Source organism: Chiloscyllium plagiosum, unplaced genomic scaffold (assembly GCF_037043375.1).
Source record: "Chiloscyllium plagiosum isolate Xiang-an unplaced genomic scaffold, Cpla_swu_hap1 HiC_scaffold_12, whole genome shotgun sequence".
NCBI lineage: Eukaryota > Metazoa > Chordata > Chondrichthyes > Orectolobiformes > Hemiscylliidae > Chiloscyllium > Chiloscyllium plagiosum.
In genome coordinates this window covers 10,733,105-10,753,861 of record NW_028270150.1, presented here as the reverse complement: position 1 = coordinate 10,753,861, position 20,757 = coordinate 10,733,105, and the positions used below count along the sequence as shown (strand labels likewise).

The 20,757-nt window shown below is 42.7% G+C and overlaps 1 protein-coding gene across 2 annotated transcripts in view; it reads left to right on the top strand.

The window, feature by feature from the left end:
• The window catches only part of LOC122554857 (lipase member H-like), a 55,952-nt gene that overhangs the window by 4,950 nt on the left and 30,245 nt on the right, over nucleotides 1-20,757 (top strand). For both annotated transcript variants that reach the window (XM_087992451.1, XM_087992450.1), the window contains exons 2-4: nucleotides 823-1,196; nucleotides 8,078-8,186; nucleotides 14,260-14,361. In XM_087992451.1, coding sequence (XP_087848577.1) covers nucleotides 823-1,196; nucleotides 8,078-8,186; nucleotides 14,260-14,361 — 585 coding nt within the window. The remainder of the gene's footprint in view (nucleotides 1-822; nucleotides 1,197-8,077; nucleotides 8,187-14,259; nucleotides 14,362-20,757) is intronic.

Below are 20,757 nucleotides of genomic sequence, written 5' to 3'. Positions count from 1 at the left end.
TCCAGCTCTGATCTCCAGCATCTGCAGACCTCACTTTCTCCCCAATGGAATAGTGTAGGATAGACAGGCTTTAGATTGGTTCCAGGGGTCGGTGCAACATTGAGGGCCGAAGGGCCTGCACTGCTCTGTAATGTTCTATGTCCTAAATTGGACTGGAGCAGTTTATGGACTTTGGTTACATGATGAAATGTAGCATTTACCCAAGTTTGATTCACAGGCCAGTTTAACTAATGGTTCTGATGGCTTAGGTGATTCTAGCCACAAACAACACCTCGCTGTTCCTTTATGACGATTAAAAAAAAACACGGCTATCTCACCATGATACCTTTCAGGACTTGAAAGTTTTTTTCCAAATAAGGAAATGGTGTTCATGTTGATTCCACAAAATATGCAATGGTTTAAAACATTTCAAGTTCACCCAGTCTAGTCTGGATGGTAAAAGCATCAAGATATAATGGAAAGTTGATAATATCCATTAATTCCTATCTGCCACAAATGGAGTTTGTCTTTTGTCCAGTATGAAAGAGAGAGACAGGAAGTCTGAATATTACCTCGTCGTTTTGTGTTGCCCCATCCTTAAACTTAACTGTGTGAATTCTGCAGAGGTTGGTACATATTTATATTTAACGAGTTACTTATTTCAGACTTTGTAACTCAAATTGCAAAAGTCAAATGATTTGCGGCAGTCGTTTGAAAAGCCTGTTGCAGTGCAGCTTTTAAAAAGCCTGGAAGTTCATAATGCAGTGCCTGTGTACTCAGCATCACATCATTCCAAGTGCTTTCTTTTCCTTTATGTTTTTGAATCATCCTACTCCCATTCAGTCGTGGGTCAAGAACCAAGGTGCCACAGCTTCACAAAACTACCAGTGACTGATACAATCATCGGCACGGACCTGGAGGTGAGACTTCTCCTCTACACCGGGAAGAACTCAAGTTGCGCCACTTTGATCAATGCCACTCATACCGGCTTGCTGGATATCAACAAGAAGATTATCTTCCTTATCCATGGGTACAGACCATTTGGATCACCTCCAAATTGGTTAAACAAGACGATAAAGGCGCTACAAAATGTGGATGACTTAAACCTCATCATTGTTGACTGGAATAGAGGAGCAACCACTATTAATTATTCAGTTGCCGTCGCCAACACCAAGAAAGTTGCTGAAATTTTGGGACATGTGATTGATAGCATACTGGTAAGAAGTTTTGGTTTATTGTTGAATGGGATCCCTTTGGACAAGTGATGACTGTGTGTCTGTGAATTTAGCCATTTCTCAGTCTTGTTACACCAATTTTAAATTTCTAACCAACAGCAGAAGAAACTATTGAGCAATGTTTGCTGAAGAAAATTACTGCACTGAATCCCTCAGTCCCCCAATCTCTGACCTCCTGACACTGGACTATGCTTTTCTGCTAAGGGCAAGCTTCCATAATATAGTTGGAAAGCCTACACCCCAGCAATAGAGTGGACAGAGTCTGCGTACTTGGCCATCAAACACAATAGCAGCAGATAGAGGAGACAGGTGCTTTGTTTGCTGGATTGAACCCAAGTAGGAAAAGGGTGTGGGAAGATGTGGGAGAAAGGAATGGCAATAAAAGCAAAATGAAAGAATAAACGGCAGTGAAAGGGGAAAATAGAAAGAGAAGTGAAATAGGTGGTATTGGTGGAGAAAGATATAGGACAGATGCTGAGATTATTGAAACCAAAGAAGAAATTTTAGGAAAGCAAACCTTAGCAGGACTTATACACTTAATGGTAAGGTCCAAGGGAGTGTTGCTGAACAAAGAGACCTTGGAGTGCAGGTTCATAGCTCCTTAAAAGTAGAGTTGCAGGCAGACAGGATAGTGAAGAAGGTATTTGGTATGCTTTCCTTTATTGGTTAGAATATTGAGTACAGGGGTTGGGAGGTCATGTTGTAGCTGTACAGCACATTGGTTAGGCCACTTTTGGAATATTGTGTGCACTTCTGATCTCCTTCTTATCGGGAGGATGTTGTGAAACTTGAAAGGGTCCAGAAAAGATTTACAAGATGTCGCCAGGGTTGGAGGGTTTGAGCTATAGGGAGAGGTTGAATAGGCCGAGGCTGTTTTCCCTGGAGTATCGGAGGCTGAGGGGTGTCATTATAGAGGTTTATAAAATCATGAGGGGCATGGATAGGGTAAATAGTCAAGGTCTTTTCCCTGGGGTCGGGGAGTCCATAACTAGAGGGCATTGGTTTAGGGTGAGAGGGGAAAAAAGTAAAAGATACCTAAAGGGCAACCTTTTCACTCAAAGGGTGGTGCGTGTGTGGAATGAGCTACCAGAGGAAGTGGTGGAGGCTGGTACAATTGCAACATTTAAAAGACATCTGGACGGATATATGAATAGGAAGGGTTTGGAGGGATATGGGCCAGTTGGGACTGGTTTGGGTTGGGGTATCTGGTTGGTAATGATGAGTTGGTCCGAAGGGTCTGTTTCCGTGCTGCACATCTCTATGACTCTATGCTGGAGAAATTCAGAAGGTTTGGCAGCTTCTGTGGGGACAAAATACAACCAACATTTCAAAACCAGCGACCTTTCGTCAGAACTGATGAGATTACTGGCCTGGAAAGATAACGAGAAGCTGGGGGAGGAAGAAGAGAGTTCATGTTAGTCAAGAGGGAGCAAGGAGGAAGACTGATACAATGAACTGGAAGTGAGGATGTGGTGGTGCTGGTGTTGGACTGGGCTGGACAAGGTCAGAGGTCACACAAACCAAGTTATAGTCCAACAGGTTTATTTGAAACAGGAAACAGATGAACTATACCAGAATTACACACAGGGCAGAGGAATGATGGGAAAGAAATAAAGGGCAGTTTGGAGTGGAAAATGGAAAGCTGGGTGGGAACCAGTTCTATATACTGACAGAACCCAAGGTGCAAAGTGTATCTATCAACTTAGTTTGATGTGTTGGAGCTGTTTTAGAGTTGCCAGCTTTCTTGAGCTTTTTTCACATTTTCTGGAGCTGTTTGGCAGTTCCTAATTGTCACTTTCCTAGATTCCTTGTGATTCAATCAGGGAAGTTTGTTTTATAGTTTAGGGAAAGGAAAGAGTAAAGTGCATTTATTAGATTCATTTCATACTCCAAAGCATCTTACAGCCAGTTAAGCACAATTAAAGTGCAGTTAGTGTTGAACGATAGGACATAGAGCAGCCAATTTGCACACATAAGATCTCATAAACAGGAGAATGGTCAAATAATTAGTCTTGGATGCTCTCCAAAATAATTGTTGGCCAGAACACTTGTACATTCACTTCAAATGACAAAGGAAGGTCAGTTTAATGTTTAATCTACAAGATAGTCCTTCTGGAACAAACCCAACTGATCATAATACTGCAAAGGCCAGACCCCAGAAAGTAACCTGACTTGACAGATCATAGATTTCTGGGAAATCTTTGAAGAAGTAATGTGCATTTTGTATAAAATGGGGCCTATTGATGTACTATACTTGGATTTCCAAAAGGCACTCAACGTGGTTTGACATTAAAGGTTATTGTAGGTTATTATAGGGGTAACATGCAAACATGGATTGATGATTGGCTGCCTGTTGGGAAACAGAGTGCATGAACAAATAAGTCTTTTACACATTGGTAGGCTGTGATGAGTGAAGTCCCAAAGTCTCTGATGTCCACTTCTTAAAATTAATGTCAATGACTGAGATGAGAGCATTGAAGGCATGATGTCTACGCTTGTGGATGACACTCAATAGTAGGAAGTTATGTTGTAAAGATGACATAACTAAAATGCAGATTAGTATAGATAGGTTGAATGAATGGGCAAAGATCTGGCAGATAGAAGATAATGTGGGAAAATAGGAAATTATTGACTTTGGCAGAAACGGTGAATGGGAATGTATTAGTTAAACTGAGAATAGCTGTAGAGTTTTGATGTGCAGAGGGATTTAGGTATTGTAGTGCATGAGTCACAAAATGTTAGAATGCAGGCACAGCACGTAATCCAGAAGGCTAATGGAATTTAACTCAATTATACAGGACTGTAGTTGTGGGTATGTTCTCCAAGCTGGGAAGTTGATTTGCAGACATTTCATCCCCTGTCTAGTTGATATCCTCAGGGCTTTGGAGTCTCCTGTGAAATGCTGCTGTACTGTGTCCTCTGGAATTTATTTGGCTCCGCTCCTGCTGCTTCCCAGTTGCTGGTTCCAATTGTTCATTGTAGTGCGTTATATTGGGTCTTGGTCAATGTGTTTGTTGATGAAGTCCATGGATGAGTGCCATGCTGTTGGAAATTCTCTGACTGTCCTCTGTTCAGCTTGTCCTATGATCGTTGTGTTGTCCCAGTCAAATTTGTGATCATCTGTGTGTATGGCCACTAGGCACAGCTGGTCGTGGTGTTTAGTGGCTAGTTCGTGTTTGCGGATGTGGATTGCTAGCTGTCTGCCCGTTTGCCCTAAATAGTGTTTCGTGCAGTCTTTGCGTGGAATCCTGTAAATTACACTAGTCTTGCACATGATGGGTACAGGGTCTTCTGTTCTGGTGAGTTGTTGGCAGAGCATGGCTGTCGGTTTATGGGCTGTCAGGAATCCCAGTGGTCGGAGACATTTGGCTGTCAGTCCAGGACAACACAATGACCATAGGATAACGGAAACAGAGGACAGCCAGAGAATTTCTAAAAGCATGGCATTCATCTATGGACACCATCAACAAACACATTGACCTAAATCCAATATACCAACTACTGCAATGAATAACTGGAACCAGCAACCGGGCAGCAACAGCAGTGAAACCAAATAAATTCACAGGACAGCAGCACTTCACAGGAGGCTCCAAAGCAATGAAAATGTCACTCTGACACAGGATGAAATGTTGACAAATCAACCTCCCAGCTCAACGAACATACCCACAAGTATGGCAACCGGCTCCTGAGCTACAAATCTTTACGCAAACTTTGAGTTATATAGGGCATTGCTGATACCACATGTCAAATACTATGTGCAGCCTTGGTCCCCTTGTTGAATGAGGGATGACAATGCATTTGAAGTGGTTAAGACCAATCGATTTTTTGATTAGTACTCGATTTCATAGATCAGCACCTGGACTGAGTAGGTTGTCCAATGAAGAAATTTTGGACAGGCAGGGCTTGTTTCCACAAGAGTTTAGAAGAGCAAAGAGTGAGTTGATTGAAGTGCATATGATTCTGCTCTTGACAGTATGTATAAAGAAAGTTAAAAATCACACAACACCAGGTTATAGTCCAACAGGTTTATGTTGAAGCACTAGCTTTCAGAGTGCTGCTCCTTCATCACAAGGAGCAGCGCTCTGAACACTAGTGCTTCCAAATAAACCTGTTGGACTATAACCTGGTTTTGTGTGATTTTTAATTTTGTACACCCCAGTCCAACACCGGTATCTCCAAATCATGGATAGAGAAAGAAGATTTTTTTTTCTGAGCCAGCCCACACCTAGGAGGCACAGTTTTAAATTTAGTAGGTCACGCTTTTCAGTTAGAGTTCGGTGGAAATTCTTCTAAGAACTGTGTGATATTGGGATTTTCTGTCTCAGAAGGCAGTGCAGGCTGAACTGAATATTTATATAGTCGAGCTGCATAGATTTTTTTTGGCCAAGGGAATAGATCAAAATCAATTCAAAACACAATTAGATCAGTCATCATCGCATCAAAAGGCAAGTACACTGGAGGGGTCGAATGGCCTACTTCTACTCCTCATTAATATGCATATGCAATTAACATATGAATTATTTCTGTATTAATATATAATTTATATATATAATTAAAATGTATGATTAATTTTTATTTTGCTGTTGGTTACCATGAGGTGAGTCACTGAAACAAAATCTTCAAGGCAGCAAATGGTTCTTCAAGAACAGAATGTATGTTATTACATAAACAAAGAAAGAAACAAAGCTATATAAAGTTTGGACAGATTTTGATGTAAAAAACCAAAATAAAAACCCTGGTCCTCAGCAATATCCATTAGATCCCAGAAAAATATTACTCCCACCTCAACTCTTTCATTTCTAAATTTAACTGACTCTTCTCAGTTCTTATTTTTGTGCTGCTAATAGAGTTTTTACATCTTCTTTCCAAAACATCTTCAATAAACCATTTTCAATTTTGATGACCTAAACCTTTTCTCAGTTCTAACAACTTGAAGACTTTGTGTACAAACTTTCCCAGCTTGGAAACTTCTAAAACTAAAACCACTTCTGCCTGACTGTAGTCGGCTCGAGCTGAACACTTGATTCAACTTGGAAAAAAACTATTCTCCAATCTGAGCAAAACTTCTGTTTCATCTGAACCGAAGTCAAATGATGAAGTTATGCCTCTGATTTGTCCGAAACCCAGCAGTACAAGCAATCCATCAGTAACATCACAGGCGTCCTGCCAGACACTTCGCTGAATCCTTAGAGAAAAAATTATAATTAGGTCACTGTTCAAATTGATTTTCTGATCTTTTAGCCATAGAGTTATTGAGATATACAGCACAGAAACAGACCCTTCAGTCCAACACGTTCATGCTGACCAGATATCCTAAACTAATCAAGTCCCATTTGCCAGCACTTGGTCCATATCCCTCTAAACCCTTCATATTCATATACCCATCCAGATGCCTTTTAAATGTTGTAATTGTACCTGCCTCTATCACTTTCTCTGGCAGCTTACTCCATACTCACAACACCCTCTGGTAAAAAAAGTTGCCCCTCAGGTCCCTTTTAAATCTTTCTCCTCTCACCTTTTGGACTCCCCCACCCCAGGGAAAAGACTTTATCTATTTAATCTATCCATGCCCCTCATGATTTTATAAACCTCTACATGGTCACCCCTTCGCCTCCAAAGCACCAAGAAAAACAGCCCCTATTCAGCCTCTCCCTGTTGCTCAAGCCCTCCAATCCTGGCAACATCCTTGTAAATCTTTTCTGAACCATTTCAAATTTCACAACATCTTTCCTATAGCAGGGAGACCAGAACTGCATGTAGTATTCCAGTAACAGCCTAACCAATGTCCTGAATCGTTGCAACATGACCTCCCAACTCCTATACTCAATGCACTGCCCAATAAAGACAAGCATACCAAATGCCTCCTTCACTTTCTTATCTACCTGCAAGGCCACTTTCAAAGAACTATGAAAAATTATTATCTTCACAGAACTGAAACTACAGTTCTATTTTGATTCAAAAATTCCAAATTCACAAATGATAATAGTTTATTATACATGTCGGACGCACCTCTGACAGTGCAGCATTCCCTCCCCCATGTTGCTGCTGAATCAAATAACTGAATGTTAACACCTCAAAATTAGAAAATACAGCAGCACTGAAATCCCCAAGAGTTACACATGGAGGCACACTCTGTATTTACAGTTTAGCTGTAATATAATGTTCAATTATTGATCATTCTTGTAGCAATTCCTAATGATTAATCACAGGAGTTTTAGTACAGGTTCGCAATCATTTATCCAAGTGAACATGGGGAGAGTATACGCTACACTAGAATAATGTTATGGAGTGCAAAACACTCAATGCCTTTATTCTGTTTCAGTCACAAAGGCATCTCATTACCCAGATTCCAATCTTGTATTATATAAACACATGAGAAACTGTTTATTCTTATCCCAGGTTAATATTCAACCAGACAGGAACCATTTAATCTTATCCTTGCCTGGCTCTGTCTGATGCCAGTTGCTCCCTTCCCTTTCAGTATCTGTCTGTCTCAAACCCTTTGTACCCTCCGAGACTTCTGCGAAAGATTCTCCTGACATTTGTGGAATTTATTGCCATAAAGCGCAGTGGAGGCCAGGACGTTAAATGTCTTCAAGGCAGAGATTGATAAATTCTTAATCTCGCAAGGAATTAAGGGATACGGGGAGAGTGCGGGTAAGTGGCATTGAAATGCCCATCAGCCATGATTGAATGGCAGAGTGGACGTGACGGACTGAATGGCCTTACTTCCACTCCTATGTCTTATGGTCTTATTGTCTTATGGACATTGGCCTGAAGAACTCTGTATTTTGAATATAAAAATCATTATTTACCCTTTATCATCTAACTAACTCTTATATTAATCAATACTGTTTGTTTAGAAAATTGGAGGCTCCTTTGACTTGATCCATTTGATTGGTGTGAGCCTAGGTGCGCACATTTCTGGTTTCGTTGGAAGTAGGTTTCATGGACAGATTGGGCGAATTACAGGTGAGGAACATTAATTCAACTTCTTGCCAAACACTATGGGTGCCAGAAATCTGAAATCTCAGCCAGAAAATGCTGCAAATGGTCAGCAATTCAAGGCAGTCTCTGTGGAGAGAGGAAGAGAGTTAATGTTTGAAGTTGGTGACTTTTCCTCAGAACTGGAAAAGATAACAGGTTCTCAGCAAACACTGAGCTGGTAAGTCCACCTCTACCCCTCTATGCCTGGTGGAACAGGCTCAGAAGGTTGAATGCCCTACTCCTGTGCCAACGTTCAACCCTTCCCTGCCGTCTGGAACACTACAGGTTTACTCCTGGTGAAACAGCGATTTACACGTATGTATTTCCCTTCTCACAATGCCGTCTCTTCCACATGGAGGAAGCAAACACTGATTAGTAACTGCTTTGGGGACCTCCCCCATCTATCCGCATGTGTGCTCCTATGCTCCTTGTTGCCTATGTTTTCATACCCCACGTTGTTTTTGACATCTCAGCTTTTGACTTTCCAATTCCTTTCGGTGAAGTTCAATACAAGCACTTGTTTCTTGGCTGGGCAATTTATGCCCTCCCAGATGATAAGAATATAAGATATAGGAGCCAAACTAGGCCACATTAAGGAAGTGAGGACTGCAGATGCTGGAGATCAGAGTCAAAGAGTGTGGTGCTGGAAAAGCACAGCTGGTCAGGCAGCATCCGAGGAGGAGTATGGACGTTTAGAGCGTAAGCCCTTCATCAGGAATGCCATCACATTCCTGATGAAGGGCTTATGTTCAAAATGTCGACTCTCCTGCTCCTTGGATGCTGCCTGAACGGCTGTGCTTGTCCAGGACCACACTTTTCGACGTTTGGTTCATTGAGTCTGTTCAACCATTCCATCATGGCTGATGTGTTTCTCAAACCCATTCTCCTACCCCCTCCCCAAAAGCATTGATCCGCTTGCCACTCAAGAACTTATCTATCTCCATCTTGAGTATACTCAATGACTTGGCCTTCACAGCCGTCTGCAGCAATGCGTTCCACAGATTCCTTATCTTTTGCCTGAAGAAATTCCTTCTCATCTCAGTTGTAAAGGGTCATCCATTCACTCTGAGTCTGTGCTGTCAGGTCCTATGAGTAGAAACATCTTCTCCACGTCCACTCTACCCAGGGCTCTCAGTATTCCGAAAGTTTCAATCAGATTCTGCCTCATCCTTCTAGACCCAAAGTCCTCAACTGCTCCTCAGAATGCAAGCCTATCATTCCTGGGATCATTCTTGGAGACCTTCTCTGGACCCTCTCCAATGTCAACACACCCTTCCTTAGATACAGGGCCCAAGTCACAATATTCCAAATCTGGTCTGACCAGAGCCTTATACAGACTCGGTGGTACATCTCTGATTATGTATTCTAGCCCTCTTGAAATGAATGCTAACATTGCATTTAACTTCTTAACCACTAACTGAACCTGCACTTTAACCTTCAGAGAATCCTGAACTAGGACATTCAAGTCCCTTTTTGCTTCAGATTTCCACTGCGAAAACAAAGGCAAATACCCCTTGCTGCAATTTCTTTGTTCCACATGAGAACATCTGCAACCTCATTTGCAGTGGTCCCATGTCTCCTCTTGTCTCTTTCTTACCTTTTAGATGACTAAAAAAAAAACTCTTGCGGTCTTCTTTTATATCACTGGCTGGTTTACCTTCATGTTTCACCTTCTCCCCACATATTGCTTTTTTTGTTGTCCTCCTGCTGGCTTTGAAAGACTTCCCAATTCTTTGGCTTCCCACTAACCTTCACCACATTATGCGCTTTCTCTTTTGCTTTTATGGCTATCCCAGACTTGTCAGCCATGATTGCCTCATTCCTGTCCTCAGTGTGTTTCTTTTTCCTTGGGATGAATTTCTCCTGAATTACCCCCAGAGACTCCTGCCATTGCTGCTTCACCATAGTCCCTGCTAGGCTCCCCTTCCAATCAACTCCGGCCAACTCCTAGATCTTTATCACTAATTATAGGTTGTAATCACCAATTACATTTCTTCAGAGACACCATGTCAGGTCACAGTTTGAATACAGTGAACAATTTTCGGACTTTGAGGAAAGATATACTAGCATTGGAGACAATCCAGAGAAGGTTCACTAGACTGTCACCAGGTAAGGAGGAAACCAACTAGGCGAAAGTGAGGATTGCAGATGCTGGAGATCAGAGTCTAGGCTAGAGTGGTGCTGGAAAAGCACAGCGGTTAGGAGCATCTGAGGAGCAGGAAAATCGATGTTTCGGGCAGAAGTCCTTCATCAGGAATGAAGGCAGGGAGCCTCTGGGGTGGAGAGATAAATGGGAGGGGTTTGGGGCTGGGGAGAAGTTAGCAAAGAGTACAATAGCTGGATGGGGGTGGGGATGGAGGTGATAGGTCAGAGAGGAGGGTGGAGCGGGCAAGTCATGAGGGCGGTGCTGAGCAGGAAGACTGGAACTGGGGTAAGGTGGGGGGAGGGGAAATGAGGAAACTGATGAAGTCCACATTAATGCCCCGCACATCCACCAATGTCATTTATCGTATCCGTTGCTCCCGATGCGGTCTCCTCTACTTTGGGAAAACTGGATGCCTTCTCACAGAGCGCATTAGGGAACATCTCTGGGACACCCGAACCAATCAACCACACCGCCCTGTGGCCCAACATTTCAACTCCCCCTCCAACTCAGCTGAGGACATGGAGGTCCGGGCCTCCTTCACCACCGCTCCCTCACCACCAGACGCCTGGAGGAAGAACGCCTCATTTTCTGCCTCGGAACAGTTCAATCACAGGGCATCAATGTGGACTTCACCAGTTTCCTTATTTCCCCTCCCCTCACCTCACCCTAGATCCAACCTGCCAGCTCAGCACCATCCTCATGACCTGTCCTACCTGCTAATCTTCCTTCCCACCTATCCACTCCACCCTCCTCTCCGACCTATCACCTCCATCCCCACCTCCATCAACCTATTGTACTCTTGGCTACCTTACCCACATCTCCTCTGGACCCATCTTCTGTTCCTTGCCTTATTAACAACCCCTTTGTCCTTGCCCACCATTCATTGTTGTTTCACCCTGTCACACACACCACCCATTTTGTGGTCTTTTTGCCTCCTTCCATTCCGGTCTCTGAATCTGCTTAGCACCTGATATGACTCTTACTGTTATAAGTAGTGGTGATAGACCATTGACCTGCAACATTACCTCTTTTCTATTTCTTCACGGGTTCTGCCTGACCTGCCAAGCATTTCCAGACTTTTCCACATCTGTAACATGTGTTTTTTTGGTTGGTCCTCTGTTTCCTGTGCACTGGATATTAACATCTGATCTACCCCCTGTTTCCTTCGAATGGTTTTGGAAGATTTCCTTTGTTAATTCTAACTAAGGTTAGAGTTGTGAATTAATCCAGGAAGGAAACAGATTCGTGCGGCATCAATAATTTAAAATGATCAATTACAACTAGTGACACAGAGTAATAACATGGGAAGTTCAGAATAAAGGATTCTTGACTCCAGTCATTTGCAGAACAGGATTGAAACTGTTAGCTTCTTTGTCTTGAAGGTAATTATTTAAACTGGAGAAAGGCTCACATTGATATAGCATCTGACACAAGCTCTGCATGCCCTGAAGTGCTTTACAGGTAATTAAGTGATATTTAAAGTGTAGCCCCTGTTGTAATTTACAAATACCAATGTGCTAAATATCAGTAAGATATGATGTGGAGGTGCTGGTGTTGGACTGGGGTTGACAAAGTTAAAAATCACACAATACCAGGTTATAGTCCAACAGGTTTATTTGGAAGTACCAGCTTTTGGAGCATCAGGAGCAGCGCTCCGAAAGCTAGTGCTTCCAAATAAACCTGTTGGACTATAACCTGGTGTTGTGTGATTTGCAACTTTCCCAGTAAGGTGGCCTGCCAATACTAGCATGGGCACATAGAGGACCCTGCTGTTCTTTGAAATAATGCCTGAGGGTGTTTTACGTGCCTAGTGAAGTAGCTAAGATTTCCCCATAAAATGTTTTTAAAGCTAGGCTGGATAACCTTTTGAACAGTAAAGGAATTAAGAGTTATAGTGGGACTGATGCCACAAAAAGATCAGGCATGATCTGATTGAATGGCAGAGAAGACTGAAAGGGCCTGATGGCCTACTCCTGCTCCTATCGCTTATGTTCTTATGTTCTCATGTACATCGATCTAAGACCTTAGTTTGATGTCCCATCTGAAGCCAAAATCTATCAGTCCTCCCATTGTACTGCACTCGATGGTGAGCCGAGGTTATCTGTTCAAAATGAGGCTGAAACCCACAAATATTTGACCAAGAGACAAGAGCGCTACTCAATTATCCAAGGCTGACCCTTTCCCCTTTATTTACTGTCTCCGGTTCCTATCGCTTGACAATTTGCTGGGGTCTAATACTAAAAAGTGCAGAAGGTACAGAAGCTTGAACACACGCACCAACAGGTTCAAGAACAACTTCCTCCCCATTGTTATTAGATCGATGAATGAATCTCTCTAACTTCAAAAAATGTTGCTCTTCCTAATGTAAAATTGCCTTGTGGACCTCCTGTGTAGGTATAACCTTGTATGCCTCACTTTGTCTATATGTCCTTGTTTGCTATGATCTGCCGGTATTGCTCACAAAACAAAGCTTTGCACTGTACTTAGGTACATGTGACTACAGTAAATCACAAGGTGCAGTTGCAACGTGACACATTAACCCACTGAGTCAGAAGATTGTTGACTTGATTTCTACTCCGAGAGAACAAAATTCAATACTGTCACTTCTGCTGCCAATATCCAGAATGACCCTGGGGTTTGAGTTTCTATATTTGTTCACAGGGTGTGGGTATCACTGCCAAGGTCCCGAATTTCCCTTGAACTGAGTGGCTTGCTCGGTCATTTCATGAGGTCTTTAAGTAATAAGTAATAACCACATTGCTGTAAGTTAGGAGTCACTTTTGCATCAGATCAACTAAGGTTCACACATTTCCTGCCCTAAAGGACATGAGTAAACCGTATGGGGTTCCTAAAGTTGACCCTAGTTTCATAGTCACCTTTATGTCAATTAGCTTTTCATTCTAGATGTATTAGTTGAATTCATTTTCACCATCTGCCATAGTGGGATTCGCATCTCTATAACTAATACATTAACCTATGCATCTGAATTGCTAACCTGCTGACATTATGACAGCACCATCATCACCACAGTAAATGGTACAAACTTTGCTTTTCATATTGAATCCTCAAGACTGGGACTTGAATCCACAGTCAGGGGAGAAAGTATTGCAACTGAGCAGCAGTTGACATTTTATACATCCATTCGTTGACTCCATGGACACTTCCCACTGCTTTGGAAAGGCAGCCAATATCATCAGATACCCCTCAATCTCCTCCAACCTCTTCTGTCAGGTCGAAGATACAAAAGCTTAAACATGTTTACCAATAGGCTCAAAAACACTTTCTTCCCCACTGTTATTAGGCTTCTGAATGGACCTCTCAAATTTAATGTTGATCTTGCTTTTTGTGCACCTTCTTTGCAGCTGTAACTTTGTATTTCTTGCTATGTTCTACCACCCTATGATCTTGTATGTTGTAATCTACACGTACTGCTCGCGAAACAAAACTTTTCACTGTACCCAGGTACTTGTGACAATAATACATCAAATCAAATACAGCCCCAAAACACCATGTGCTGTCCATTTGGCTCTGACCATGATGGGTCAAATGACCTCATTCTATCTTGTATGATTCAGTCAGCCCATTTCTGACTGACTGGCCACTGCTGTGTATCATAATTAAGGCACAGTCAATTCATTTATTGGCATTAACTGATTGGAGTCATGCCACAATGACCACAAATGCCCCCGGTGCCAGTAGAAATATGTTGAATAGTGCAGAAGGAGAGTCGTTTCGGACCTGAAACGTTAACTCTGCCTCTCTCCCTCTCTCTCCACAAACGCTGCTGAGTTTCTCCAGCACTGTCTGGCTTGAATTCAGAATTCCAGCATCTGCAATATTTTGCTTTCATTTAGTGTAGTGCATTGGACAACACATCAGTGATAAGTTGGTTCATTTTGCTTCCTTTTGAAGGTCTTGACCCGGCTGGACCTTTGTTCCGGGGGAAGGGAGTGGAAAACAGACTAGATCCTTCTGACGCTCAGCTGGTTGATGTCCTCCACACAGACATTGATGGTATTATTCAGATCCATGTTCAATTTATCACTTAGTTTGAAAATTGTGGGTTGATTAAAATCTGGAGCCCTCAGTGTACCTGCCACCTAGCCACACAGTAAGCTCCTGATTTCGGGCAAACCTGACTCCCCTTTTGAAGTCCATTCTTCCAATAGCCATACCACCTCATTGGAGCCTACCTCTCTAATTCTCACTTCAAAACCCAATCCCACAAGACCCATATCAATTCCAACCCCAGTGGAGTAAAGGGTTAATTATCCTGCTATTCTAATAACAGCTACTGAGCATGGATCTATGTCACAATGATGTCAGATCACATAGGACTGAGACCTCAAGATATTGGAGCAGAAATAAGATATTCAACCCATCTGCTCTGCAATTTAATGGGATCATGGCTGATCTGATAATCGTCAAAGTCACTTTCCTGCCTTTTCACCATAACTCTCGATTCCTTACTGATTAAAAAAGTTATCTATCTCAGTCTTGAATATACTAATCAGCACTCTCGGACAGGAGGAATTCCTCCTCCTCTCTGTCTTAAATGTGTGACCCTATACCCTGAGATTTTGCCTTCTGGTCTGAGGCTCTTCCAGAACCTTTCTGTATCTATCCCACCAGATACCCAAAGAATCTTATGTGTTTCAACAACGTTGCCTCTCATTCTTCTAAATTCCGATGAGTACAGGTCCAACCTCCTCAACCTGTCATAAAACAGTCCCTCCAAACCCTGACTCAATGTCGTGATCTTGTTTTGAGCTTCCTCCAATGCCAGTATATCTTGTGTGCTATGTTGTCATTGGATGTTTTTTCAAGAGGGGTTGTAAAAGGCAGAGGTTCCGATTTGTCTGGGGTTTGGGGGTCTTTGCTAATGGCCGACAGATATTGCCTGAGGCAACAACTGTGGAGGCCCTTAGTTTTTTAAAAACTCTTGCACAATGAAAGGGCTGTGGCCAATTCTCCCAGCTCAGGGTTTTCTGGTTTGGTTTGATTTTAGCAAGCAGTCTGCTGAAAGCTGCTGGTCAAGGAAAGCTGCTGGGAGAAAAGGTTCCCTGATTCAACAAATGTTTCTGGCTGACTCTCTCTCTCTCTCTCTCTCTTTAACATCTCTCCTGTAAGAACCTGGGTTTGAATTTACCTTTTTGCCAAAGTGTGTGTTTATGGGGACGTTGCAGGAAATTAGAACGGCATTATTAAGTTGCGATAGAGTCTGTTGAGTTTTCAGACAGGTTAAGTTATTCTCTATTCTGTTCTGTTTTGTTCGTGTTTCATTCGGTAGTCTGTAAATAAATTTGGTTTTGTTTAAAACAGAATGGTCTGACCAGCTGAATCACTTCTGGAATATCTGGGCTAACTTCTTAAAATGTTTTGTGGGGGTCTGGCCTGGTCCGTAACAATCCTTTTGAACATAAAGGATCAAAATCTCTTCACAGTATCCTAGCTGTGGTCTAGTGCTATGTACAGTTTTAACAAAGCCTCCTAACTTTTATATTCCACTTCCTTTGAAATAAAGGCCAATTTTCCTTCCCTATTACCTGCTGAACTTGGCTGATCACATTTTGTGATTCTTGAATGAAGATACCCAAAGTCTGTCTCTTTCTGCAGTCTTTAGAGTCATAGATAGAGTCGTGGTGATGTCCAGCATGGAAACAGACCCTTCAGTCCAATCCGTCCAAGCTGACCAGATATCCCAACCCAATCTAGTCCCACCTGCCATCACCCGGCCCATATCCCTCCAAACCCTTCCTATTCATATACCCATCCAAATGCCTCTTAAACGTTGCAATTGTACCAGCCTCCACCACTTCCTCTGGCAGCTCATTCCATACACGTACTACCCTCTGTGTGAAAATGTTGCCCCTTAGGTCTCTTTTATATCTTTCCCGTCTCAAACTAAACCTATGCCCTCTAGTTCTGGACTCCCCCACCCCAGGGAAAATACTTTTTCTATTTATCCTATCCATGTCCCTTAATTTTGTAAACTTCTATAAGGTCACCCCTCAGCCTCTGATGCTCCAGGGAAAACAGCCCCAGCCTGTTCAGCCTCTCCCTGTAGCTCAAATCCTCCAACCGTGGCAACATCCTTGTAAATCTTTTCTGAACCCTTTCAAGTTTCACAACATCTTTCCGATAGGAAGGAGACCAGAATTGCATGCAATATTCCAACAGTGGCCTAACCAATGTCCTGTACAGCCGCAACATGACCTCCGACCTCCTGTACTCGATACTCTGACCAATAAAAGAAAGCATACCAAACGCCTTCTTCACTATCCTATCTACCTGCGACTCCACTTTCAAGGAGCTATGAACCTGCACTCCAAGGTCTCTTTGATCAGCAATGCTCCCTAGGACCTTACCATGAAGTGTATAAGTCCTGCTAAGATTTGCTTTCCCAAAATGCAGCACCTCACATTTATCTGAATTAAACTCCATCTACCACTCCTCAGCCCATTGGCCCATCTGGTCAAGATCCTGTTGTAATCTGAGGTAACCCTCTTCGCTGTCCACTACACCTCCAATTTTGGTGTCATCTGCAAACTTATTAACTGTGCCTCTTATGCTTGCATCCTTCGGCCCAACAAGGCCCTTCGGCCCAACAAGTCCACACCAACCCTCCGAAGAACAACCCACCCAGAACCATTCCACTACATTTACCCCTTCACCTAACACTATGGGCAATTCACCTGACCTGCACATCTTTGGACTGCAAGAGGAAACCGGAGCACCCGGATGAAGCCCACGCAGACACGGGGAGAATGTGCAAACTCCACACAGACACTTGCTCGAGCTTCTTCAAAAAGCTCAATCAAATTTGTGAGACACGATTTCCCAGGCACAAAGCCACGTTGACTATCCCTAATCAGTCCTTGCCTTTCCAAATAAATGTACATCCTGTCCTTCAGGATTTCCTCCAACCAGTTGCCCACCACCGACGTCAGGCTCACTGGTCTATAGTTCCCTGGCTTGTCCTCACCACTCTTCTTAAACAATGGCACCACATTAGCCAACCTCCAGTCTTCCAGCACCTCACTTGTGACTTTCAATGATACAAATATCTCAGCAAGAGGCCCAGCAATCACTTCTCTAGCTTCCCACAGAGTTCTAGGGTACACCTGATCTGGTCCTGGGGATTTATCCACCTTTATGCATTTCAAGACATCCAGCACTTCCTCCAATATAATATGGACATTTTGCAAGGTCTCACCATCTATTTCCCTAAAGTCAATATCTTCCATATCCTTTTCCACAGTAAATACTGATGTAAAATACTCGTTTAGTGTCTCCCCCATTTTCTGCAACTCCCCACAAAGGCCGCCTTGCTGATCTTTGAGGGGCCCTATTCTCTCCCTAGTTTCCCTTTTGTCCTTAATGCATTTGTAAAAACCCTTTGGATTCTCCTTAATTCTATTTGCCAAAACTATCTCATGTTCCCGTTTTGCCCTCCTGATTTCCCTCTTAAGTATACTTCTACTGCCTTTATACTCTTCGAAGGATTCACTCAATCTATCCTGTCTATACCTGACATATGCTTCCTTATTTTTCTTAACCAAACCCTCAATTTCTTTAGTCATTCAGCATTCCCTATACCTACCAGCCTTTCTATTCACCCTAACAGGAATGTATTTTCTCTGGATTCTCATTATCTCATTTTCCAGCTGTCCCTTTCCCTGTGAATATCTGCCCCCAATCAGCTTTTGAAAGTTCTTGCCTAATACCATCAAAATTGGCCTTTCTCCAATTTAGAACTTCAACTTTTAGATCTGGTCTATCCTTTTCTATCACCATTTTAAATCTAATAGAATTATGGTCACTGTCCCCAAAGTGCTCCACCACTGACACCTCAGTCACCTGCCCTGCCTTATTTCCCAAGAGTAGGTCAAGTTTTGCATCTTCTCGAGTTGGTACATCCACATACGGCATCAGAAAATGTTCTTGTACACACTTAACAAATTCCTCTCCATCTAAACCCTTAAGACTATGGCAGTCCCAGTCTATGTTTGGAAAGTTAAAATCCCCTACCATAACCTATTATTCTGACAGATAACTGAGAACTCCTTACAAGTTTGTTTCCCAATTTCCCTCTGATTATTAGGTCTATAATACAATCCCAATAAGGTGATCATCCCTTTCTTATTTCTCAGTTCCACCCAAATAACTTCCCTGGATGTATTTCCAGGAATATCCTCCCTCAGTCCAGCTGTAATGCTCTCCCTTATCAAAAACGCCACTCCCCCTCCTCTCTTGCCTCCCTTTATATCCGTCCTGTAGCATTTGTATCCTGGAACATTAAGCTGCCAGTCCTGCCCATCCCTGAGCCATGTTTCTGTAATTGCTATGATATCCCAGTCCCATGTTCCTAACCATGCTCTGGGTTCATCTGCCTTCCCTGTTAGGCCCCTTGCATTGAAATAAATGCAGTTTAATTTATTAGTCCTACCTTGTCCCTGCCTGCCCTGACTGTTTGACTCACTTCTGTTCTCAACTGTACCAGTCTCAGATTGATCTCTTTCCTCACTATCTCCCCGGGTCTCAGCTCCCCCCACCCCACTAGTTTAAATCCTCCTGAGCAGCTCTCGCAAATTTCCCTGCCAGTATATTAGTCCCCTTCCAATTTAGGTGCAATCCGTCCTTCTTGTACAGGTCACTTCTCCACCAAAAGAGATTCCAATGATCCAAAAATGTGAATCCTTCTCCCATACACTAGCTCCTCAGCCATGCATTCATCTGCTCTATCCTCCTACTCCTGCCCTCACTAGATCGTAGCACCAGGAGTAATCCAGATATTACTACCCTCGAGGATCTCCTTTTTAAATTCCTGCCTAACTCTCTGTAATCTCCCTTCAGAGTCTCAACCTTTTCCCTTCCAATGTCGTTGGTTCCAATGTGGACAATGACCTCCTGCTGGTCCCTTTCCCCCGTGAGAACATTCTGCACCCTCTCTGAGACATCCTTGATCCTGGCACCAGGGAAACAACACACCATTCTGCTTTGTCGCTGCTGGCCACAGAAACGTCTGTCTGTACCTCTGACTACAGAATCCCCCAACACAATTGATCTCTTGGAACCCAACGTACCCCTCGTTGCATTAGAGCCAGTCTCAATACCAGAAACTTGGCTGTTCGTGCTACGTTCCCCAGAGAATCCATCAGCCCCTACATTTTCCAAATCAGCATACCTGTTTGAAATGGATATGTCCACAAAAGACTCCTGCCCTTGGTGCCTACCTCTCTTACCCTTCCAGGAGTTAACCCATCTATGTGACTGCATTTGAGACTTTCCCCCCTTCCTATAACGGCCATCCATCACATACTGTTGCTGTTGCAAATTCCTCATTGCGTCTGTCTCTCCAACTGATCCATTTGATCTAATAAGATTCACAACCAATAGCATTTATGGCAGATATAATCCGCAGTAACCCTTAAACTCTCTTTAAACTCCCACATCTGACAAGAAGCACATATCACTCTCCTAAAGGCCATTTTTGCTCCTTCATAATCTACAGACCCAGAAAATAACACTGTCTTATTCCTCTACAAAACACTGCCCCGCTTAAATTAATAGTTATGGCTTAAATTTTAAGTTTAATCTAGAGACATATCTCTGAAAACATATAATCAAGAAAAAAAACCACTCTACTCACTACTGCAGACCTTCTGTAGGCTACTTAAAACAATATACATATCTGATTCTGTGCTGTGAACTTTGCCCTAACAGTTCCTCCAAGATTAGTTGTGAATTTCACTGTTTGTTAATTTTCCCAGACACACTCTGATATCCAATGATACATGAATTCAAACAGCAAAGGCGGTAATTGCAGGTTCTCTGTCTCTCTCTCTCTCCCCTGCACTGTCCTCACCATGTGCTTCCTTTGTCTGCTCTTCTCCCTTTTAAAACTGCTGTTATTTTGACTTGTTTTTCCCAAAGTTCCAAAACAATGCAACAGCATATAAAACAGTAATTGCTGCGCTTGGAATTTGAGGAAATCACCTCCAGCACCTAAAATACCTCAAAAAAGGCGCATCTGTTACAGCCGAAAATTTTCCCGTCCTCCATCTTGGATTACCCAGAATCCTTCTTCCTTTAAAATAAAGGCCAATTTTCCTTCCCTATCACCTACTGAATTTGGCTGATCAAAAAGAAAAACAAAACGTTATAAAAGTATAAAAATATAGAAATGTAGAAATAATACCACATTATTGTTAACGTTACTGTAATATAATAAACTACCTACTACTCTTTGGGATACAGAAACCTGTAAAATTCTGACAGGACCAGACATGGTAAATGCAGGAAGGATGTTACTGATGATGGGGAATCCAGAGTTACAGTTTAAGGATACAGGGATAAACTATTTAGGATTGAGAATGAGGAGAAATTCCTTCACCCAGAGAGTGGTGA